Genomic DNA, 26,186 nt, shown 5'->3' with positions numbered 1-26,186 from the left:
CCCTGGCATAAACCCGAATTGGTTGTCCGAAACCCGTGTCTCTTGCCTCAATCTATGCTCAACGACTCTCTCCCAGAGCTTCATTGTATGACTCATTAGCTTAATACCCCTATAGTTCATGCAATTTTGTACGTCGCCCTTATTCTTGTATATAGGCACCAAAGTGCTCGTTCGCCACTCATTTGGCATCTTCTTCGTTTTCAAAATCCTATTGAAAAGGTCAGTGAGCCATGTTATAGCTGTCTCTCCCAAAACTTTCCACACTTCGATTGGTATATCGTCTGGGCCTATTGCTTTTCTATGTTTCATCTTCTTCAAAGCTACAACCACTTCTTCCTTCCGGATTCGACTATAAAAGGAGTAGTTTCTACACTCTTCTGAGTTACTCAACTCCCCTAAAGAAGCACTCCTTTCATATCCTTCATTGAAAAGATTATGAAAATAACCTCTCCATCTGTCTTTAACCGCGTTCTCTGTAGCAAGAACCTTTCCATCCTCATCCTTGATGCACCTCACTTGGTTTAGGTCCATTGTCTTCTTTTCCCTTGCTCTAGCTAGTTTATAGATATCCAACTCTTCTTCTTTGGTATCTAGTCGTTTATACATATCGTCGTAAGCCGCTAACTTAGTTTCTCTCACAGCTTTCTTCGCCTCTTGCTTCCCTTTTCTATACCTTTCACCATTTTCATCAGTCCTATCCTTGTATAAGGCTTTACAACATTCCTTCTTAGCCTTCACCTTTGTTTTTACATCCTCATTCCACCACCAAGATTCCTTTTGGTGTGGGGCAAAGCCCTTGGACTCTCCTAATACCTCTTTTGCTACTTTTCGAATACAACTAGCCATGGAATCCCACATTTGGCTAGCTTCCCCCTCTCTATCCCACACACACTGGGTGATTACTTTCTCTTTGAAAATGACTTGTTTTTCTTCTTTTAGATTCCACCATCTAGTCCTTGGGCATTTCCAAGTCTTGTTCTTTTGTCTCACTCTTTTGATATGTACATCCATCACCAACAAGCGATGTTGATTAGCCACGCTCTCTCCTGGTATAACTTTGCAATCCTTACAGGTTATACGATCCCCTTTCTTCATTAGAAGAAAATCTATTTGTGTTTTTGACGACCCACTCTTGTAGGTGATCACATGTTCTTCTCTCTTCTTAAAGAAGGTGTTGGCTAAGAAAATATCATATGCCATTGCAAAATCCAAGATAGCTTCCCCATCCTCGCTTCTCTCCCCAAAACCATGGCCACCATGAAAACCTCCATAGTTGCCTGTCTCCCTGCCCACGTGTCCATTTAAATCTCCTCCTATAAATAACTTCTCCGTCTGAGCAATTCCTTGCACCAAGTCTCCAAGGTCTTCCCAAAATTTCTCCTTCGAACTCGTATCCAACCCTACTTGAGGTGCGTACGCACTAATCACATTGATAAGTTCTTGTCCTATTACAATCTTGATTGCCATGATTCTATCTCCTACCCTCTTGACATTTACAACATCTTGTGTCAAGGTCTTGTCCACGATGATGTCAACCCCGTTTCTCGTTCTATTTGTGCCCGAATACCAAAGTTTAAACCCTGAGTTTTCTAGATCCTTTGCCTTACTACCAACCCACTTAGTTTCTTGTAGGCACATAATATTTATCCTTCTCCTTACCATAACTTCCACTACTTCCATAGATTTTCCCGTTAAGGTTCCTATATTCCACGTTCCTAAACGCATTTTACTCTCTTGAACTCTACCTTTCTGTCCTAGTTTCTTCACCCTCCCCCGTTTAATAGGATCCAAGTACTTCTTTTGTGTGTCCCGTGTAAAGTTGATAGGAGCATATGCTCCCAAACAACTTTGAGTGGAGTCGTTCGAAAAGAAGTTTCTATGGCCCCCTTGCTCATTTAACACTGCATCCGGGTGCCGATGGAGATACAGCGACCCTTGCTCACTTATCACTGTGCTCGGGCCACACAGCGCGCCACTTACGGGTGACGCCCTAGCTTTAGCGCGATTTTGTTCTGGATTCATTTTCATAAGGATTCGACGTGATCATGGAGTGTCGGCTGTCGACTACCTGACGCCCTCCCCCTTCTCCTTTATCCGGGCTTGGGACCGACAATGTAAGATAAACTTACATGGCGGAGTTACTAAAAATCTCAATACAATACATAATATCAAAATTTGGAGGGATGGATAAACCAAATTAAGTCCATTAAAAATCTAGACATTTTAGTTGATGGGTTCTGCACAAAATCAAATATTCTTCCTGAATTTTTCAAATTAGACACTAAATTCTTCAAGAAAATGCAGAATATAAATACAACTCTGACCAGAAACCTAATCAAATTAATTACTCATATATGCAAACAGAAAATGTTGTTTTGTGGAATATTGAGAGTGATTGATAGTGAAAATTTGAAATCAACACAACATGCATGAGTTCTACAAAGGTTTCAGAGCTTACCCATTAAAAAGGACGATGTCGGAAGCAGGGAAAGCGGCGTGATTGCAGTAGAGGCCAGGATGAAAAGGAAGCGGCGGGCATGGAGAGGAGCGACGTATGAGGGAGTTTTGGATTCTAGGGATGAGAGCAAATTTTATTGCAGCAAAGCAGAAATGAAGAGAGCCACGGCGATCCCAGATGTCAAAAGGGATCAGTGGGATAAATGAAATAGAAGAGACCAAGTGGGGGTAAAAACGGAACAACACTGTGATTATAAACAATGTTTCAGCCTGTTTACAGTTTTAGTATAGATTGAATTTATTATTCTTAATGCCATTTTAAGTTAATAATGTCTTAGAGGCAGGTTTTTATTTGAGGTATATTAGCTCAACGGAAGTACTGTGGTATCAACTTTAAAATAAAGGAAAAATAATGAAAATGACTTGAAAACTTTGAGTTTTAACGATAAGGACAAAATAAAGGGTAAAGTGAATAATATCAAGATTGATTTTTTAGTGTAAAAATGTGATTTTTCGTTAAAATGAACAGTACCTTGAGCTTTTCATTAAAGTTCTCTTAAAATAATGTAGTAATAGAAGCTTGAGAGGATTTCTTCATCATTATCATTCTACAATTGCAGGTAAATGTCATTTACAATGTTGTAGTTGCCTATCTACGAAATATTAGTATAGTTGCAGCTAACTTCATTTAAAACGTTGGTTGTTAAATGAATCAAAGCCTTCTTGAGCAGTGTAATATTTGATTAAATTCTTTAATCATATTTCTTTCTTGTAGAAATTGTTCTAAATGTTTTCAGACCTTTTTAACAGTCGAGTTTCTGTATGATTTGAATACTGAAAATATGGCTTTAGCCCCTAAAACTCAATTTTCATTACATAAAACCCGACATAATTTTTTTACTTGATTAAAACCCATTGACTAGGCTCCACACAAGCAAATTCATTAACTATGTTTGACTTCACCATTGTACATTTTTTTATGCCTAATATACCCTTAATTACATTTTTGACCTATATAATTAATTGTATCCGGATTAAAAGTTGGATTAATGATTATTGAAAAGAGAAATAAGCATTACTATTCATAATATATATGATGTAATTTAACAAATATGTGGGGAATCTGTAAATGTGCCTAATAGTTGTGCTAACATATGGAGAATAATTTATGTACAACATAAATAAATGTTATTTGCCTCAAAGTTATTTAATTTACATATTTATATAGGTAAATTATTTTACACACATATATAATAATAATATTTTACATATAAATATAGGCAAATTATTTTACACGCACATATAATAATAATAATAATAATAATAATAATAATAATAAAATGTGTCTTATATATATTAATACATGTAAAATAATTTATCTACAACATATAGAAATGTTATTTTATTCAAAGTTAATTACCTATATTTTACATATAGATATAGGTAAATTACTTTACACAGACATACATATGGTAACAATAAAATGTGTCTAACATGTGTACTTTTTTTTATCCAAGCCTAACATATGTACTAATACATGCAAATTAATTTACCTACAACATTAATTTACCTATATATTACATATAAATATAGGTAAATTATGTTACACAGTATAATAATAATGTGACGAATAGATATATGTAATGGTGTACCTACAAAATATAAAAATATTACTTTATTTCAAATACATATAATTATAAGTGGCTAAAAAAACGTCAAGAGGAGTAATTAGAATTTAATGCCCATATTATGTGGGCATGATTGAAGCCAAAATTGGAGGGTTGTGTGTGAGAAAATGTTAGAAGGGTTGTGGCATATGTTGTAAATTATATGATGTATTAGGTCATTTAATTTCTAATGTGGCAACATATTTGAATTTTGGGTTTATATTGGATGAATAAAGATAGGTGGGTTTTACCCTAAAAATTAGGGGTTGTATAGACCTATATCTAAAAAACCCATTTGAATATGACCTGTAACTTTGTTCACACCCTTGACGACCTCAGACATCTAGTTTTTAAAATACAAGCAAAAGATTGTTAGCATTTTGAATATTTCGATTGTGAGTAAGCTTGCATGTGTTATTGCCTCGGATGAAAAACTAATGATCCTTAGATAGACTTTTCCCCCGGCCAATTTGAGAATGCTGTCTAGAATTTTTCTTCTGCAATATGGAAATGATGGTTGATGAGTAGATTTTGTATTATATATTTAACCCTATTCTTTGTATATTTTGGTTAATATTTTGGAAGAATTTTGATACTTTGAATTGTATTTCTAATATGGGACATTCGACTTCCTCTGGAGCATAAAGTAATCAAATGGATGAATTTTGAAGTTATTCCAATTGGAGGATGTTCGTAAGTCTTTCAAGATGATTGCATCAAAGTTTTAGATTTTTCTACTTAGCCTTTTGACCGTGACGATGAAATAAAGGTCTAGCGCGCAGTTTTTCTAGATTGACGTTTCTGGACGTTTTGGGTATTTTGGAGGTTCCAAGTAGGATATATATTAGGAAAACCTAACCTTCAAAATATGCATGGGTAATTCATAAGTAATTGGAAGAATTACGTAGGATTGTTAAGGTGACAGCGGAATCTTAGTGTTTCTTTAAATTGGTTTTTAGTTGATTTATTTAATTGTTTTTAATTTAAATTAGTTTTTATTATTTTAAATCTCAAAATCAACCTTTACCAAACTTTGTTAAACAATGTTGGCGTCTGATTCTTAACCCTAATTCCATGTGGGCTCGGACTTTTAAGGCGCGTTATTTCCCTCATTCTTCTTTCTTGGATGCGATGTTAAGAAGTCGTGCCTCGTGGGCTTGGGCTAGCCTTCTTGTGGGCAGAGATATTCTTAAAGCTGGAGCCCACTGGCAAATTCTGGATGGCAGGGACACTCAGCTTTGGGTTGATAGATGGTTACCCTCACTTCCTCTTGGTCATCCTACTCCCAGTTATCCCACTAATGTCACACTGAATACAAAGGTCTCATCCCTTATCTGCTCGAGTACTAGAACTTGGGACATTGATTTTTTACGTCCGTTCATTTCTGAGGAGGATGTCAATGCTATTTGTAATACTCCTTTGGGGAATTGTTCTCGCCGGGATCGTTTGATCTGGACGTCGAATAAAAATGGTCAATATTCGGTTAGGTCGGGTTACCACTGGATTCATTCCTCGCGGGGGATGGCGGGGGCTCCGCTCTCTTTGGTTCCAAGTAATTCGGAGGATTCGACTTGGAAGGCTATTTGGAAAATTAAAGCCCCACCAAAAATCCGAAACTTCTTATGGCGGGCTGTGAGTGAGGCTTTGGCAACAATGGGGGGATTATACACACGCAGGTCTGCATCATCTCCCTTGTGTCCTATTTGTAAGAATCAAGAGGAATCTGTGCTTCATATGCTGCTGCGATGTCCCTGGGTTGAGCCAATTTGGTTTGGTGGTCAGCTTGGTCTTCGGATGGTTGGCGAAGGAGTTTCTTCATTTCATCAATGGCTCAGTGATATGATCAATCTAACTCTTAATCTGCAGGATAGATCGAGGCTTCTTTCTGTCATTGTTTTTTCTTGTTGGCACATATGGAAAGCCAGATGTAACTATGTTTTTAAGGTTTTAACCATTGTTCCCTCCCAGGTGCTGCATACTATTTCTTTCTCCTTGGGTTCCTTTTTGGAGATGCATGTCCCATTGTCCCGTTCCCAGGCTTCCTCCAAACTGGATCCTCGTTGGTCCCCCTAATTGCTCCCTTCATCAAAATTAATGTAGATGCAAGCTGGTTTCCGATGGATAGAAGGGCTACTTTGGCTGCAGTGCTGCAGGATCATAATGGGCATTTTGTAGCGGCCCACAAGTTGTCTATTGGAGCTCGGTCGGTGGTGTTTACTGAAGCGATGGCGTTGCTCAAGGGCTGTGAGTTAACGGCGGAGCTGGGCTTCAGATGGATTGTTGCGGAGTCGGATTCGCTTGAGGTGGTCTTTTCCTTGAAGGGTGATATTTCTCATGGCAGCTGGGAAGTGTTCCTAATCGTAGAAAATATTTTGAGGTTGGGGACTTCTTTTCAAGGCTGTCGCTGGTCTTGGGTTCCAAGACTGGCTAATCAGTCGGCGGACCGTTTGGCGTCGAGGACTAACTTGGAGATGTGCGATAAAACTTGGGTCAGACGACCCCCATCTTCTTTGGTTCACATTATCAACAAAGATGGGCTTCCTTGCCCTCCGTAAGTGGTTTTTGGTGTGGGTGTGTGTTGGGATGACGTCTAGCCTTTGTGGTAGCGTCTTTGTTCTGTTGTTCTCCCTCACATAACCCCTTTGTCTGTTTTGCTGTGCTTGCCCCTCTTGTTGGCTTTTGCCCTAGTTATGATCTTATCCAGTCTTTCAAAAAAAAAAAAAAGAACTTGGTTTTAAACATAAATTATTCATTCAATCCCTGTGGAAAACAACTTTGCTTGAGCCGTTTATACTACAACTATCTTGTTCTCTTGCAAGTATTTTTAAGTGTTTTTATCCGTCATTTTGCAGGCGGTAAAAATCCTGTCAAGAAATTAGCGATGTCGCAGGGGATTGTTTCAAATAATTTGTGTTTATCATATTCTTAGTTAATTATTTTTGTATAGATCTTTTTATATGTTGATTTTATTATTATTTTTATTTGTTTTGCAAGTTATAGTTTGTTGATCTTGAGAGCAATTCCATGATGAAACCACCAACATGAAGATTGCCGTTATGATTTTCTTTAGTAGAAAAAGGTTTTTATGGATTTAAACCTACAGTTTGTGCCCTTTGCTGTTTGAATGCCCATGATATTTTGGAGTGCTCCAAAAGAGAATACTTTCCTAAGTTTGTCCAAAAGCATATCAATATGAGAAACAACTCAAAAAGGTGTTGAAACAATCCTTATTCAGAGTACTACGCTCCAGGCTTGAAAAAGTATCTTTGTTTTAATTGGGCTAGTAATCTACAATATTTTGAGCAACCTGATGTGCCCTAAGAACTTCCGGTGAAAGACAAAATCTATATATTGTTTGAATCATCTGAATTGAACATTGAAAACATCCATCAAGGATTTCAAATTCAAGCATTAAACTGTGGGTGTGGCTATGATCATCAAGAAGAGATTGTCTCAAAAGCTGAGGAGCAATCTTCCAGCCATTCACGTCCAGGGGAGAAAGCAACACATCCTGATCCTATAATCCCACCAAAATCTGTGGCACCTTAGGTTCATGTGTCGTCAGAATTTTTCCCACAAAGACTGCAGGAAAGCATGGGAATATCTGTGTCGGAAAAGGATGTTCACACAAATTCAGAATCTGGAAAATTAAATGATCAGCTTTTGGACACACTCAAGAATTTGGACATACGGCAGATGACTACTGATACAATTTTTGTTGCTGAATTGGACATTCCAGCAGTACAGCCCATCAAATTTGAAGAATATCAGGGCCAATCCTACAAACATGCTAAGGCATACGAGAAGAAGAAGACGTTTTGTGGCAGTCAAATTCCTCAGAGAAATCCAGTCGTTGCAAAAATTGTGGTTGTTAAATACAAGGTGGAAGCCAATTCAACAGAGATCAAAACCACTGGATCGGATGTTGGATCGGATGAATTGAAGAAGATGAAAGATTGGATAAACCTGCTTCTAATTTGATCTAATTTTCTTATTCCTTGATGAAAGGTTTTGGAGTATCGTAACGAAAAAGAGAAAAAAAAACCAAATTAACATTTGAATTTCTTACCTTGAATCAGCTCCAATAGAAGTCGAAAAAAACCTGAAGTAACAAAAAAAAAAAAAAAAAAAACGTTTATCAACTCGTAAAACAAGTACTTCTGATAACTTAGCGAGACAAAAACCTACAATATTTTTTCCTTTTTGCTGAGAATAAAGACGTACCAGGGATGCTGTGCGGATAACATTTGATAACACCAACGGCACTCCATTGGTCTCTGCCACAATTAACATAGATAACAGGTGATAACGTATACTGAAGCTCAAAGCCATAAACCAGGGCGTTGTGTATGTATTGATAAGAAATATTTGCGTAATTTTCGTAGTTAAACAAAGTACTCATCATAGTCATCCAAATTATACCGCATCCATCCTCCAAATCCGCTGCCGTTGTATTTCCGACCATGGCATAACCACCACTTGTATTAATGCATGGAGCAGTGGGAACATAAACACTTGAATTTACTGGATTTGTACACTTGAAAAACATTACCAGTGTACTTGATGAAAAATACGGACTGTCCGAATATCTGAAGTTAGATTCAGATAAAGGATATCTCGGAATGGAGGAGCAATTGTTCTTGTGAAGGCCAGGATCGACAACTCGGATTGTTTTGTTACGGTAGTTGATGGACTGCACCAAGTATTTTCCAGAAGATATGTGCAGTACCGTAACGTTATTTTCACAGAACAAAGTAAAACTAGAGTGGCCGCAACGCTTTGGACTGCTGTTTAGTCGGAAAGGGTAGCTTATGTTGTGGATGTTGCCGCAGGAAGAAGGAGCACAGTTGTGGTTATCTTCACGTAGAGGATTTACAGAGTACACGCCAAGAGCACTTGTGTTATGCACATTGCGGCGATCCTTGGCGTTACAAGTTTCAGATGATCAAAATGTCAGTTTTTGGTGAGAGCAACTTCCATTCCATGTATTGAATTGTAAGTGAATGGGGATAAGATGTGAATGGGCAGCATGAATGGTTTGACTAGTTGTTCCTATCTCATTGCAATGATGAATGCAATAATTGAGAGCACTGTTACTTTTGACTTGGTGAAAATTCTGCTTCAGTAAACAGTTTTTTTTAATCCTAGGAGTGCAATTAAGCGTTATTATGCTGGGAGAACAACTTTTCTGAAACGAATATACTATTTTCATGATTTTTCTTGTCAATCACACAACCGTTATGTAGAGAAAAAGCGTTGTATAATTGGCACGGGACGCTAGAGTGGCAGTGCACTCATGAATGTCTTTCTCCTATCCTGGAGTAACCGTATATGCCGAATCAATTAGGAAACAATTAATTAGGAAGAGATCCCATAATTAATTCCAAAGTATTGCAGATGACACTTTACCACAGTGACGGAAAACAATTATACCTGTAAATCAAAAGATAATCAATGAACATAAATAAACCAGGTGTGCAGAAGAAAATAAGCAAATCAACCAAAACCACACAAACATATCACTATGCAACAACATTGGGTGCAAGTCTGGATCTACAAGCTGGATTTTGAGATCCTATTTCCGTTACCCACAGCTTAACATACATAAGCTTCAGCTTAAATGTGGTACTTTATGAACCAGCATAAACATGATATGAGCGAAGAATGACCTCTCTCAACAGACTCAATGAAATTGAGTAAGATGTAAAAACAATCCCATAACAGATAAGAAAGATCATAAAAATTCCAAGTTTTCCCCATTAGTGTTTAAGAAAAGATGCCATGAAGAACATCAATTCTCAGTGCAGAGCGATTCTCACTAAAGTTTGGTACAATATTATTATTCATGATTACTTCCAAAGGAAAAGTTTTCAAGAACTGCAATATTGAATGAAAGCCAGTCGTATTATAAGAAAAATGACTCAGAAGCAATAACCGATTAAAATTAGAATAAACCAGTCAAAACTCATCAGTGGCACAAAATTACCTAATCTGGTTGAACTATAAGAATTAGTAGATATTCTTCAGTTGAAATGGGGAAGTAGAGACTTAAGTTGCATTGCAGACTTCAACATTAGGTGATACATAATCATCCAACAAATACACTATCATCTTCATGACTTGTGAAGGGAGTCAAGGACCAGAATACATAATCAGACCCATTCCAATATAAGACTTCATCAATGCACATTCAGTGCAAGAATTGAAACAGAAACTTCCCCGAAAACAAGAACGTGAGAATAACGCATCATCAAGGAAGATTATTATGCAAGCCTGCCATACACCACCTTTCCAGCTTAGAATGCTCTAGATTCATAAAAACATTAAAGAATATGCATGAGTAGAAATCTAACATATGCGCTTATACATAACAATAAGCGTAAATGGTATTATATGCATACATCTCTATTTTAAAAATAAATTCCTTCCACAGAGGTGTTATGTGGTTAAAATTTTGTGACAGAAGCAATGATAAAATATTCTACTGCATTAAGTGAAATAAAGGACATGTGGTGTAATTTGTTAGTACTCATGCAGAATCGCTAGGCCCTCAAACCAGCCACATAACCCAAAGGGATATGAAAAGGGGCAGTCGCCCACGGATACTCTACAGTTTGAAAGAAGAGGCATGATTTTGGTGTTAAAAACAAATGTAAAGACGTTTCACTATAAACCTATGTTCTGTCTTTACCCTTGCGCCCATTTGTAAGACCAACTTAGAGCCCAAGAGCCATCAGTTCTCTCTCATTCATCTAGGATAAGCAACGTATTTAAAGTTATCAAAAGCAGTTGCTGAAGGAGCTGCAATCTGTCTTTCTTTTTATTATTCCTTTTTCATAGATAAGCAACCATATGCAGAGAAAAATGTAGCATTCCATAAAGGACGACATGTACCTCAATAACGACATTTTAAGATCAGATTGCAAGAAACCTCAATGATGAGTATAAACTTCTGCCACTTCAGCATAAATAAAAACCAGACGTCCAATCTCAACCTCATCATTTTGAACACTCAGACGCGATTCTCTCTTATTAAGCCTTTACTCAATATCGTGTCCGTTCCCCGGTGATTCCTATTCACATGAAACTACAACACTAACTCGAGTGATCAAACATCGCAAAGCTACACCTGACTTTCTGCAAATGAACACTATCCATGTGTCACTGATACTTGTGTGTGCTTGTTACTAAAATACACATTTCACTACAACAACAATAATTTATCAAATTATTTCGATATTACGCAAAGGGTAATGCTAGGAGACCAAATTTTTTTAAACTAAATTTGCAAACCAAATGATATGGTTGTAGATGATTGGATTATTAATTAAGTGTAGATTAATGTACTAGTTTCTTATGCAAATATCGCGCAAAATCACATACATCTGTAAATCTTTGCCAATCTCATTTTGGGCAGTGCAAAATGCACATATACATTCGCAATAGGAATTAATCCATACCTTATCAGCATTTTCTTTCTCTTTCTCCGTGTTTTCCTTTTCAGCCTTCTGCTTCTCCAATTTCTCCCTCTACTTTTTCTTCACAAATAAAAAAAAAATAACAAAACAGAATTTGATTCGATTGCAGAAAATCATTAAATCAAAATATCAACTTTGATCCGAACAAAAGATAATAACATAAGTATTGATTCAATCTGATTGATTTAAATTAGTATTAATAAAAAAATTAAATTAAAAAAAAAAGAAAAAAAAAAGAGAGAGATCTACAGTTGCGGTTGCGTACCTGGATGTAGACATTCTCGGCGGCGTGCTCCTCCTCGCTGAGGACTTTGACTTTGCCTCCGCTTAAGTAGCGAGTGGCTCCCCGAGAGGACTCCATAGAGCGAGTGATCAACGCTCGAGTTAGCACTGCCAGGCTTTGACCAAATGTCATTGCCGCCATCGCTTTTGCTTTCTAGTTTGTCAGTTTGTTGCTACAGCTGATTGTAGTAATAGAGCAACTTCTACGGTGCAGCTATATTGTTAACAACAAACGGAAATTTACACAAATAGCACCTGATCTTTTCTACTTTTTCCATTTACCTTTTGGACTCGACACGATTACACTTGATAACATTAAATATGCATTTAATATAATTACTATTTCGACGTAATTCATATGAATATATATGTATATATTTAATACAGTCAATATATGATAATCAAGATGATAATTTGCATTGGATATATGTAAATATTGTGGTCAAATCCATAAATTTTTCAATACAGATCATGTAAATTTCTTAAGGTCAATATCGCACAAGTAAAATGAAATTGAAAACAACCAACAAAAAACCTATCATTTTTCATTATCATGTTATATATATAAGAATATAAACGCGCTATTTTTAAGTTTTTAAGCTCTTTTGTTTAATTCTAAGAGTTGTTTTCATCTAATTAATTTAATTGATGGCTTTAAAAAAAGGTATGTGAAAAATTTAAAACGATGGGTCTGTTATTGATGAGGCCTCCAACATCTGCAATCGGCATGAATTGAACAATATTTTGACCTGATCAAACTTAACATTATTGTGAAGGGAAATTGAACGTAGATGGGATATTATCTATATACTAAAGGGAGCAGATTCTCTGTCCTCCTATTTTTCGTACATTCTCAAGTCTTTCTGTTTTATGTGGTTACAGTTAAACCACGTTAATATTTTATATTATTTTATTTTATAGAGATAATAAAATAAAAATGAATAGTAATATAAAATATTGACGTGACTTAACCGTCACTACACAAACAGAAGAGCACAAGAGGGCATGAAAAATGAGAGGGCAGAAAATCTGCCTCCATACTAAAGCCCGGTGGCAAAGTACTGTTTACTAGCAGTAAAATAGCGGAATTGCCCTCAATCAGCTTTCCTTGCCCAGTTGTTTTTCCGTCTTGGCACAGTGAAATTACGCATTTGTCCACGTTGGCCACGCGTCCATCATCGTCTGAACCTCTACTTCGACTGAAGCTTCTCGATTTTTCCATCCGTTTCCAGTTCTCTCTTTCGAAAATGTCTGCTTCCGTTGCTCTGAACTTGCCTTCTGTCACTCTCAAACGCCGGGTAAGCTATCGACCACCCCTTCTCTACCTTCTTCTTCTTATTTCGCTTCTCCCTGTGCAAATCTGAGAGACGCCTACCACAATTGCTTCACCGGGTCCTCTCAGCATAAAATTAGTTTTTATTATTGCTCTTAAATCCTAATCTCTCTCTCCTCTCTCTCTAAAATCCATCTAAAAAAGGTGTAATGGGTATTGTTTCTGTTTGCAAGTTGTACTCGGCAAAGTCTGTGAAGGACGAATAAATGGATTCAAAGATGAACCAAGTCAAGGGACACAGAGCTCAGAGTGTCTGTGTATTTGTGCATCCATTCATGAATATGATTTCTTTCATTCATTGTTTCATATATCCGAATTTAAATCTATTTATTTTTTTAAATTGATCTGGGATGTTGAGAAATTGGAGCTCTTCTGGGGTCAGATCCATTTTGATTTGGGGATCTGATGCGAAGAAAATGAAATAAAATTTGGGTTTTGGACTGATGTGGGGTTTGGTTTTATTTCCTGTTATCAGTGCTTACCACTTATTTGAGAAAATGTATTAAACATTTTTTTGGGCTTTTTTAGATTATCTATATGTTTCGAATGTTTTTGGGTTTGTCATGTGTGTAAGAATGTGAAATAGACTATCTGAGGTAATCAATTTGAACATAGCATATAGGACCTTTTGAATTCAGGTTGTCTTCTTTTTCCTTTTATCTTTCTATTTATTTATATTGGAATTGGTTACTTATTATTTTATTTTTTTTCCAGATTAGAGATTTTAATCTTCTGCACTTCAAATTTGAAGCACGATGTATTACAGAGTAGACAATTCCCTGCTGCCTATGAGGTTTGTTATTTGTTTATTTCTTTGTTCCACTTTTTTATTTAAGGGTTCTTTTTTATTTGACTTAACTTTGATTTTTGAAACGGTCCCTGCTGCTGCTAATGAAGATTTTTCAATAGGGTGTTGCCTTTCTGAAGAGTTACTTTCAAGGATAAAAATGAGTGTTCCAAAGAAAGTTAGGAGTTCCGGTGATGAAATTGAACTTATCTTCTTGGGAAGGAGTCTTCATTCTTTTGGTTTTTAAGATGATAAAAAATTATTTGTTTTCTTATTTGGTCTTTTGCCAGGGGATTGAGTTGCTTTTATGACGGAGACATTTCAGAAGATGATGAGACTTTCCATGTAAGATAGAGATGATACAAAACTATAAATGGATGTCTTATTATCTAATTAGGTTCAGTTTGTATTTAATACATATAATTGTATTGGTAGGTTAGGAGTACTTTCTCTGCATGCTTAGGGTAAATTGTTTGCCTATTTTGGGAGCAGCTATTCCAAGGTTGATTGATAGGGTGAATATTGAATCTGTCGACATTAAAGGGACTTGGTTAGTATGGCAAAAGTTCTGTTACTTTATTTTCACGGAACTAAGAGAATAATTTTATTTTTGTATCAAAGATTCATTCATGATCACATATTTATGTGTGCAGGGTCTTTGATTGGTGGTGACCCAGAGCAACAATTTGCAGTGTGCTGTGAATGTATGCAGATGTGCTTCAACGTTGAGGTCAATTAATTTCTAAACTCATGATTACATTGACTAGCCTAATATCTAGGTATAATGCGAAAGAATGTAGCCTTAACCACACATGTGCATAATGTTGTTTTTACTAATTGCAGCAACTGCTGACACTTTCAACGTTTAGGATTATTTGGTTGTTTTTGTACAATCAAAAGTTGGTCATGAAACATGAGTGATACGTTTCTATACAAGTTTCGGTGGGGCACCCCTAGAAAACAAATTTTCTGTTTGTGTAGCAATGTAGTTGAAGGCTACCATATTTTCTGTTTATGTTGAGCAAAACTATGATCAACATCAGCTATATCCATAGAAAACAAATCATCCATCGTGTCCTTATTTGTTATGCTACTTTTTTTACCACCTCATAGAAAACAAATTGATCGCTTTCACTTTTGGAAGCAACTAAACTCTTTTACCAAATCAAAATCTCTTTTTTCAAGTTTTAATATTTCACTTTAGTTTTTTTTTTTTTTTTTTGCCTTTTTGAATGGGTAGTATTGTTATTTTGGAGACATGCTACATGAATGCATTTATACATTGTTGTACTAACAAAATATAAATTTTCAATTTCATATCGAAATGAGTATATTTCCAATCCAAAGTCTGGGTCCATTTGAAGCTAGCAAAAAATTTAGATTTTGTGTTAGCAAAATGCGGAGACAAAAACTTTTCAAATCTGATATTCAGCTTTCTCATTTGCACTGCATAATGATCATAAATGTTGATGATATTGCATCTCTGTTTTTTTTTATTTTTTATCACACCACGATTATGCATATTGTTTATTTCAAGCATGTTATTGTGATAGCTAAATGATTCATATTGCATAACATACTTAAAAAATTATAGCTTTAATCTCTCTTCCTCCCTCTCACTATTGCAGTAACTCCCGTTGTATTCCGATTTCTTTTGTTGCTGCCGGTCTGCAAGTAAATCTTCACTTTCCATATAAAGTTTGCATTTTTCTATTCACGACACAATGTTTTCTTTCAAGTTGGTGAGGGAGTGCATTTTCCACTGAACTTTCTGTTGAACTCTCAGTGAGTTCCGATTTTGATCACAATATTCTTTGAATTTTCTCCTGTCTGATAGGATCCTGTGGGATAACTGAATTGGTTGATAAGTAAGCATTGTATTAGTGCTGACTAGGACAGATATGTATGGTTAAAAAGGATAAGGTTGTTAGTAGTAAGCTTACGAAGGAAGCTAACTAGCTACTATATTAGGAAGGATTGTAAACGGAAGGGTTGTTGTTGTAATTGTTGTTAATTGTAATAGAAAACTACTTGTACTGCTACATAGAAGTCAAGATGCAGAGTTAGGGTTCTATCATTGGTATCACCGCCAGTGCATTCGATCCGGCTTGATCCTTCTTCGTGTATGACTCGGCTCGGTTCCAGACGCACCATGGAAACGAGAGTATCTCAGCTTGAGTCCCTATTTGCTGATTTCCAGAAGGAGTTCAAAGATTCCAGGCAGGAATTTCAAGAATCAAGAACAGAATTTCGAACTGCCCATGAGCTGATTTTGCAGCAATTGCAGGTGTTATCGACGAGAGGTAGTGGGTTGATGGGCGAATCGTCGGAAGGGACACATTCTGATCACAATTTACCGCCGGGAGTGAATCCTCAATTTGTCCGTCAGGAATCGATTCCGTCGCATCGACAACCATTTATCAAGATCGATTTTCCCAGATTTGGTGACGGTGATGACCCCTTGGGGTGGATCTACAAAGCAGAGCACTATTTTGATTTCTTCGGTGTTGAGGATTTCAAGAAAGTAAAGATGGCATCATTCCATTTGGATGGCGAACCTCTACAATGGTTCCAATGGGCTAATTGTATCCGGACATACCCTCGGTGGGAAGATTTCACACAAGCTCTTTGTCAAGAATTTGGTCCGTCGGAGTTCGACGATTCAGCAGAAAGCTTGGTTAAACTTCGCCAAACGGGATCTCTGCGTGATTACATCTTGGAGTTTCGAAGATTGGCGAATCGTACAAGGGAAGTTACCCCATCTCTCTTGCGATCTTGTTTCATTGGGGGTCTTAAATCGGAGCTGCGTCATGATGTCAAAATCCTGAAGCCCAGAGACGTTCTGGAGGCTACTGCTTATGCTCAACAGCTCGATGCCAAGTTGTCTGAATTAAAGGTCAAGTCTTTTCCTCGTTCATCTGTTAATTCTTCGTTTCGTCCTCCTTTACAGAATGTTGCTGATCCTGTTGTGGGAAATAACAAATTCAAACATGAAAATGTGAGGCGATTGACACCCGACGAGGTCGAATACTGTCGGAAACATGGTCTTTGCTTCCATTGTAAGGAAAAATTTGTTCGCGGCCACACTTGTGAGAAGAAACAACTTTTATTGATTGATGTTCAGTATGGTAGTGATAATGAAGCTTCTGACATTGAAAATTTGGAACCTGAGATTACAGCATGTGCCCTTTTTGGTACCCCAGCTCCTAAGTCAATTAAAACCATGAAGGTTCTTGGTAGTATTAGGAATTGTCCGGTGGTAATACTTATCGATTCTGGTAGTTCCCATAACTTCGTGGATTCTGTGTTGGTCAAGAAAATCAATGGACAATTGAATACAGCTCATTCTTTTAGTGTCAAGATTGCGGATGGGGGCCAAGTCAAGACTACAGGTTCTTTAGGGGCTGTTTCACTCAAGATTCAAGACTATCAGTGTACTACTGATTTGTATGCCATGGCCTTGGGAGGTTGTGATGTGGTATTAGGAGTTCAATGGCTTAAGACATTGGGTCCAGTCCTTTGGGATTTTGATAAACTGTACATGAAGTTCAGGAAGGGCAATACCACTTTCTGTCTTTCAAGTCCAGAGGCGCCGAGTGAACATATTCAGGATGTGTCTATCCTTCACATGGAAAAGTTGCTCCACCAAGAATCTACGGTGGGTGCAATTCTCTTTCAAATTCAACAAGAGGACAGGGTGGAACGCAAGACTGTACTGTCCGCTGTTCAATCTCATCAGTTGGACCAACTTCTGCAAGCTCATGAGGTAGTTTTCCGTGCTCCTACTTGTTTGCCTCCTCACAGATCACATGACCACAGAATTCCTTTGATAGAAGGTAGTAAACCACCTAGTATGAGACCTTACAGATATGGTCCTTTACAGAAAACAGAGATTGAAAAGTGTGTCCGCGAATTATTAGATGCTGGTTTTATCAGGGTCAGTAATAGTCCTTATTCTTCTCCAGTTATTTTAGTAAGGAAAAAGGATGACACTTGGAGAATGTGTATGGATTATAGAGGCCTTAATCTCATCACTATTAAGGACAAATTTCCCATTCCGTTAATTGATGAGTTGCTGGATGAGTTGTATGGAGCCCAGTTTTTCTCTAAGCTAGACTTGCGCTCTGGCTACCATCAAATTCGAATGCATCCAGGTGATATTGAGAAGACTGCATTCCGAACTCATGATGGGCATTATGAGTTTTTGGTTATGCCCTTCGGATTAACCAATGCTCCGGCCACATTCCAGTGTCTTATGAATGAAATTTTCAGACCTTATTTGCGGAAATTCATACTCGTATTTTTTGATGACATATTGGTGTATAGCAAGTCTTGGGAGTCTCATTTGGAGCATCTGCGAGTGGTCTTTCAACTTTTGCATAGCCATACCTTGTTTGTCAAGAAAACGAAGTGTGCCTTTGGTCAAACCCAAGTGGAATATCTCGGCCATATAGTGTCTCAGGACGGGGTTGCAGCTGATCCTTCTAAGTTGGAGGCTATTGCTCAGTGGCCTCTTCCCACCTCTGTTAAAGCATTGAGAGGATTTCTTGGATTGACGGGCTACTACATGAAATTTATTCCTGGGTTCGGCAAGATTATTAGTCCTCTCACAGTACTCACCAAGAAAGACAATTTCAAGTGGTCGGATTCCGCCACGGCAGCATTCAATGAATTGAAGCAGGCTATGTTGTCTCCACAAGTTTTAGCCCTCCCTGATTTTTCCCAACCTTTCGTTATCGAAAGTGATGCATCCGGCTTTGGAATTGGAGCTGTCCTCCAGCAAGGTGGCAAACCTATTGCCTTTACTAGTAAGGCACTCAGTGTACGGAACCAACACTTGTCTGCTTATGAACGGGAAATGATGGCTATCATACATGCCATTAAAAAATGGCAGTCATACTTGGTCGGGAGACACTTCATCATCAAAACGGATCATCATAGTCTGAAATACTTCCTGCAGAATAGGGCCAATACTCCATTTCAGCAAAAATGGGCGTCTAAATTGCTTGGTTTTGATTACGAGATTCAATATAAGAAAGGCTGTGATAATCAGGTAGCAGATGCACTCTCCAGAATTTCTATTGATGATGTTTCTTCACATTCTAGTATGGAATTGGCTGCGATTTCATATCCGTATCTCAGTTGGTTAGATGATTTGAGACGACACACTGAACAAGATGCTTGGATACTGGACAAGATGCAGGAAATCCTACATCCTTCAGACTCTGCACCACTGCATTCCTTGAAGTTTTCTGTTGAGAACGGGTTTCTACGATACAAAGGGTGAATTGTTTTGAGCCCTACGAGTTCCTGGCGCCAGCAAGTCTTCGACGAACATCACAGCAGTCCTGTTGCTGGTCATGCTGGTTTTTTGAAGACATATAAGAGGCTTTCTCGGTCTTTTTATTGGGTTGGCATGAAAAAAGACATTAAAGACAGGGTTGCCAACTGTCAGATATGCCAACAAAACAAGTACGAAACATTAGCTCCTGCAGGTTTACTGCAACCCTTACCTGTTCCTTCACGGGTCTGGACTGACATATCCATGGATTTTATCATTGGTCTACCTCCATGTCGAGGAAAAACTGTCATTTGGGTAGTTGTGGATCGCTTATCCAAGTATGCCCATTTTTTACCTCTATCTCATCCTTATACTGCACCTTCGGTGGCCTCTTTATTTGTGGAGCATATTTTTAAGCTTCACGGCATGCCTGCGTCTATTATCTGTGATAGAGATCCGGTTTTTATGAGCAAGTTTTGGAAAGCATTTTTTTCATTGCAAGGATCCTCCCTGTGTTTCAGCTCCGGTTATCACCCTCAAACTGATGGCCAAACGGAGGTGGTCAACCGGTGTTTGGAAACTTACTTGCGGTGTTTTTGTAGTCTTCAGCCCAAAAAATGGACCTTTTGGCTACCGTGGGCAGAGTGGAGCTTTAATACAGCCTATCACTCTGCTACTAAACTCTGCCCTTATAAAGTGGTGTATGGTCAGCCTACGCCTGAGATTCCAGTGTATGAAGCTGGTACTACTAAGTTGGAAATGGTGGATCGAGGTTTGTTGGAAAGAAACCGCATTTTATCTCTCTTGAAGACCAATTTAGCAGCTGCACAAACTCGAATGACAGTACAGGCTAATAAGCATCGAACTGAACGGGTTTTTGAGGTCGGTGACTTAGTCTATCTGAGGTTGGTACCTTATCAGCGTCTGTCCTTGGCTTCTCACCCATTTCACAAGTTGCAGCCTCGGTTTTATGGTCCTTTTGAAGTGTTAGCATGCGTGGGTTCTGTTGCTTATCGGTTGAAACTTCCTGCCAACTCTAAGCTTCATCCAGTGTTCCATGTTTCTTGTCTTAAGAAACATTTGGGGGCTGCTATTCAACCTACGCTTCAACTACCTGTGTTAACTGATGATGGTATTTTACAAGATGTTCCTGTGGCTATCTTGGACAGAAGGATGGTGAAGAAGGGTAACACTGCAGTTATGGAAGTGTTGGTACATTGGCAGAATCATACTCCAGAGGAAGCTACATGGGAGACTTATTCAGACTTAAAGGTGCGTTTTCCAGGAGTTGTTCAGCTTTAATACATTGTCTTTGGCGATTTTTCTGTTTTTTTTTTTTTTTTTAAGTCTTGTATACAAGCCTTGTTTTGAGGGGGGTATTGATAGGATCCTGTGGGATAACTGAATTGGTTGATAAGTAAGCATTGTATTAGTGATGACTAGGACAGATATGTGTGGTTAAAAAGGATAAGGTTGTTAGTAGTAAGCTTACGGAGGAAGCTAACTAGCTACTATATTAGGAAGGATTGTAAACGGAAGGGTTGTTGTTGTAATTGTTGTTAATTGTAATAGAAAACTACTTGTACTGCTACATAGAAGTCAAGATGCAGAGTTAGGGTTCTATCACTGTCCTATGTCGTATTCCACTTATTTCAACTTCCAATTTCTCCACATTAAATGTTCATGGTTTAAGGGCATTGTTCTAATATTATATTATTTTATTTATTTTAACAAAATTGCAGACAGTACTTCCGAAATAAGAGAAAAAATGTGTGATTGTCTGCAAAGCACTTACCAAAGACAGAAATATAATATGTATGTATATCTTTTGTATGTTTACATTTTAAATTTTCCAGATTGGGTAATGAATATGATTGAATTTATTCCAGCAGCTTCTATCATGCAAATATATTGATGAACTTGACGTTTATCCCATTAACCTTCTCTGCAATGCATAACATGTTTTTGGTTTTCTAGCTACTGAGTATGGAACGCCAAAGAACCCACTTAATCAGGTAACTCCACATATTTTGGGAGATATTTCTTTAAAATTTATTTTTGGTTAGTTGTATATTTCAATTTTGCCTCTCTTGAGGCAAAAATGAGATTATCGACTCTTGCTAAATAACTGTGTTTCGATTTGTTTTTATTTTATGTGTTCCTTGGATAAACAGCTACATATCAACATCAACAGCATCAACAGTGTGTTGCCAATTCAATTTGCAAGGAAGTGTTTGAAAATGCTCAAGGAGAGTTCAGAAATTTCGTTTGGATTTTTATACTTTGGAAAATGTTCTATGTTCTATTCCTGTGCATATTTGATTTTTATGAGGTCAAATAGGTTCTGTATTAGTTGTGTGTGTTGATGTGGGGGTGTTGGGTTGTTTGAGTTGATCCTAGCTGATTTTGATATTATTGATTCGTCAGTGTAGTTCAGTTGATTGAATTCGATTTTGAAGCTTGGGAAGAGAATTGGGTCACAAAGTTTGATTTTCATGTGTTTGGTTTTTGGTTTAGTCAATTCTTTGTTGAAAAGTTGTATTCCATTGAGCTACGATTTTTTGTACGTTGGCTTTATCGATTTAATCTTTGGTACATGAACATCTTTCTAATGTTTTTGTTGATGCACAAAATCAGGATTTTGGTACAACAGTAAATATTAAGTTTGTGACATTCGCTAGATTGCTCCGGTCATTAGTGTGGATAAGTATGTAAATAGATAGAGACAGTGAAGCAAACACAAGATGTACGTGATTCACTCAGATTAGCTACATTCACGGAGTAGAGTTCTCATTAATTGTGAAGGGTTTACACAAGTACATAGGTTCAAGCTCTTCTTTAGTGAGTACTAGTGAATGATTTAGTACAAATGATATTAGTAAATATTGTGGGAGAATGATCTTTTATAGAAGAGAGTTTCTAGCTTTGTTTTGATATTGACACGTGTCGTGTTGTGATTGGCTTTTGATGTTGACACGTGTTGCGCTATGATTGGCTTCTGATGTCGACACATGTCGTGCTATGATTGGCCTTCTGGTTGGAGGGAAACTCTTCTGGGTCCTTGACAGTATAACGTTGACCGGTGCTTGGTAGTTTTGAGATTGGTCAAGTATGGTACAAACAGTTTTCAATGTAAATATTATTAACCGTCTATCATTGTGAGCAATCTTTTATATCTTTCTTACAATTCTTTATCCCGCAACAACTCGCAGGTAGCAATTTCTAGTATTGTTGAAATGTATGGGTAGTCAAAAGTAATTTTATTAGTTTGGACGCTAGATGCACAAAGGTGAAAATGTCGAAGTACTATTTATGCAATTTTCTCTTTTCCATAAACCTCTCGGCTAATGGAGAGATTTTCTCACACAACATTCCCCATATGTCAGTCACTCATTGGATGGTTAGAGTACTTTTTGAACATAAGGTGAGATATTATTTGACAGTGACGCCATATGGACTAAACATCGGTTTCATAGTCTCTCCAGCTAATGACGCCACTTGTATGATCACTTGTAGGTAGACATAGTGGAGCAGCAAGCAACTTATATTGAATGGGTGCAGTGACAAGGTGACGATGCCCTGACCTATAAAATATTGTCAAGTGTTTAAAATTTACACCTCAGTTTTATTGAACCAAAACCTTAGGGTGCCCGTGCCTTGACCAACTTGCCTAATTTTCTCCTACATGTTGATATTGGATTGGGCATATGCATATCCATCCAGATACTGATAGTTTGTTCATCTCAAAAACAAATCCATGAGCATTAGTATGACCTCAAAAGTGCAGAAAACTCTCATTTCTTACTTTTACTTAATCTTACTCTTCATCTCCAAAGTGCAAGGAGAAACCCAAAATACCTACAAAGAATTCAAGTGTGGGGATTAAGGCCCAACTCTAGATCCTTGTTCTCTAGAGAATGTTTTTGTGCAACGGAAAGATTTGTACGTGAAAATAAAAGTGATTTATCCTAAAAACTCAAAGACCAGGAAAATAAATTCCTGATTCGGGTGTCTTAATCAATGTTTAAGACCCTGGAAATATTTACTCCAGGTTTAATATGCAGGTTCATCCCTGGAATCATTAGTTGTATTACTACTTGTTGCAGCATATCCAGTATATTGCTCCGATATAAAAGAAAAAGAGAGTGAATTGATTAAAAATTGAAAGATTTTTGGAGGATTACAAGGCTCTCAAACACAAATCAGCTCATAGACAAGTTAGGCCTAGGAGCTATGTAATTTCTGGGAACAAAAATTAGAAAATATTGTCTTCATGAAATATGTTATTTATCCCTGGAATCATGAAAATATGTTGTACTAAACATCATATTTAACATCACTCAATGGGGGTATTAACGTTCAATGTACATGCGAACAGTACTACTACAAAACCAGAAACATTGCATTGAGATTCAAACTGACAGAGTCGATGCTAGTTGCGTGTCTTCACCTACCCGTCAAAGAAGATGTCAACTCCACCTTGGAATATGTTGGAATCGGATTATCATTAGGAGCACCTACGGGCATCTCTTGTGGATATAGAAGAGGCTCCGGAGGCATTCGAAGTAATTCAACATCTCCTTCGAGCATCTGTAGGACTTCCTTCATTGAAGGTCGATCGCTTGGCTTCAATTGTATACACCACAAGGCGGTTATAATCATTTTTTTTGTTAATAGTTTCTCCTCCTCTACAACTTCTCCCACCTCGAAGTCCTTTCCTTCATTATATTGATTGTAAACCCATGAAGGGAAGTAAAGTTGGCTTGAATGCTCTGCCAATGCATTCAAATTCTTCCTTCGGCTTGCCATTTCCATCAACAACATTCCAAAACTATAAACAACAACAACAACAAAGCCTTTTCCCACTAAGTGGGGTCGGCTATATGAATCCTAGAACGCCATTGCGCTCGGTTTTGTGTCATGCCCTCCGTTAGATCCAAGTACTCTAAGTCTTTTCTTAGAGTCTCTTCCAAAGTTTTCCTAGGTCTTCCTCTACCCCTTCGGCCCTGAACCTCTGTCCCGTAGTCACATCTTCGAACCGGAGCGTCAGTCGGCCTTCTTTGCACATGTCCAAATCACCAAAGCCGATTTTCTCTCATCTTTCCTACAATTTCGGCTACTCCTACTTTACCTCGGATATCCTCATTCCCAATCTTATCCTTTCTCGTGTGCCCACACATCCCACGAAGCATCCTCATCTCCGCTACACCCATTTTGTGTACGTGTTGATGCTTCACCACCCAACATTCTCTGCCATACAACATCGCTGGCCTTATTGCCGTCCTATAAAATTTTCCCTTGAGCTTCAGTGGCCTACGACGGTCACACAACACGCCGGATGCACTCTTTCCATCCAGCTCGTATTCTATGGTTGAGATCTCCATCTAATTCTCCGTTCTCTTGCAAGATAGATCCTAGGTAACGAAAACGGTCGTTTTTTGTGATCTTCGCTAGATTGCTCCGGTCATTAGTGTGGATAAGTATATAAATGGATAGAGATAGGAAAGCAAACACAAGATGTACGTGGTTCACCCAGATTGGCTACGCCCACGGAATAGAAGAGTTCTCATTAATTGTGAAGGGTTTACACAAGTACATAGGTTCAAGCTCTCCTTTAGTGAGTACGAGTGAATGATTTAGTACAAATGACATTAGGAAATATTGTGGGATAATGATCTCGTAATCACGAAACTTCTAAGTATCGGAGTGTGGTGTCGTCTTGACTTGCCTTATCTGTCTCATAGGTAGATGTGGCATCTTCTCTGGAAGTACTCTTCCTCCATCCAGGGGTGGTATCTTTAACTGGTGGAGATGCACAAGGTAATGTATCAATTTCACTTGAAGCTTACTTGTAGTTTCAGGCTTGGTCAAGCGCGATACAAACCATGTAGTAGGAGTCCCCCAAGTCGCCGAGCTAGGGGGTCTGCTGAAAGAGGTGACAGACAAGGTAAGCAATCAGAGCTCCGACTGATTGTTCACCTTCTCCCCATCTTGCAGCAGCATGAAGGATAAAGAGAAGAAAAATGAGAAGAGATGATATGAGATACTTTTGCTTTTGAAGAAGTAACTTTCCACAGGCTTATTCTTGAACTGAGCTGGAGGGTTTTCTGGTTTCCTCCAGAGTATAAGGCCGACTGAAGAATTTGAGGGTCAAAACAAGTCCATCAAATCTAGAGTACGTTCCACCCTGCTGATATGGGATACTTTTGCTTTTGACAGAGTAATGGATGTATCGGCACGTGTGCTGTTACGCTTGTCTCCACATGCTTCCTTGTATCCTTCGCACTTGCCCTATCTGTTCCTCAAGCAGATGCGGAATCTTCCCTGGAAACATAAGATGATGAAGATGAGTACTCGAGAGCAATGCCAGGTAAGTAATCAGGTAAGGGGTTCCAGGCAGTCAGTTCCTGGCTGGAAGCTTGATTCCAAGTACTGACTGATTGCTCTCTTTCTCCTTGTCTTGCAGGTAAAAACAAGGCCAAAAGAAAAAACAGGGAAAAAGCATGATATGGGATACTCTTGCTTTTAACCCTGATGATATGAGATATTCTTGCTCTAGTATAGCTTGTTTGCAGAGGTATTATCGGGGGGAAAGAAAGCTGAATATTTCGAAAGGCTTTGTTGGGAGTGCCCTCTCAGATATGATGAAGGGTTGAGTATTTTTGCAGGTCTGCCTGTCCGTTGGGGATGGAGGTCGACATATATAGGAGTCTCCCTAACAACAAGTAGTAATGCTATTCCTTTACCCTGCTTGGTCATAGCACGGTAGTGGGAGCTGCCAGTTTCACATGTTTTAACTCTGTCAGAGCACTTTGAAAAAGTGGTCTGTGGTATCTGCCTCTCGAGATTCGGAGAACGATGCCTCTTCGATTTTTGAGAAAGCAATCATGCTGGGGGTCTG

General features: G+C 38.1%; 1 protein-coding gene, 1 long non-coding RNA gene and 1 pseudogene across 2 annotated transcripts; 2 read left to right on the top strand and 1 right to left on the bottom strand.

Annotated features, from left to right (window-relative positions):
• Positions 1-12,971: 12,971 nt before the first annotated feature.
• On the top strand, positions 12,972-14,878 carry LOC126585504 (uncharacterized). Its single transcript, XR_007610545.1, has 5 exons — positions 12,972-13,182; positions 13,932-14,010; positions 14,295-14,349; positions 14,440-14,554; positions 14,658-14,878. It is a non-coding gene; the product is annotated as an uncharacterized LOC126585504 (long non-coding RNA).
• Positions 14,879-16,156: 1,278 nt separating this feature from the next.
• LOC126602939 (uncharacterized) lies at positions 16,157-26,176 on the top strand. Its single transcript, XM_050269744.1, has 2 exons — positions 16,157-17,479; positions 25,954-26,176. Exons 1-2 carry the CDS (start codon positions 16,157-16,159, stop codon positions 25,990-25,992), a joined length of 1,362 nt encoding a protein of 453 aa, XP_050125701.1. The 3' UTR covers positions 25,993-26,176.
• LOC126585341 (rust resistance kinase Lr10-like) overlaps positions 23,555-26,186 on the bottom strand; it is a 64,411-nt pseudogene continuing 61,779 nt past the window's right edge.

The sequence above is a fragment of the Malus sylvestris genome, chromosome 2 (assembly GCF_916048215.2).
Source record: "Malus sylvestris chromosome 2, drMalSylv7.2, whole genome shotgun sequence".
NCBI classification, from domain to species: Eukaryota; Viridiplantae; Streptophyta; class Magnoliopsida; order Rosales; family Rosaceae; genus Malus; species Malus sylvestris.
Note: the sequence above shows the minus strand (reverse complement) of the source record. Positions and strands in the feature narration are given on the sequence as shown.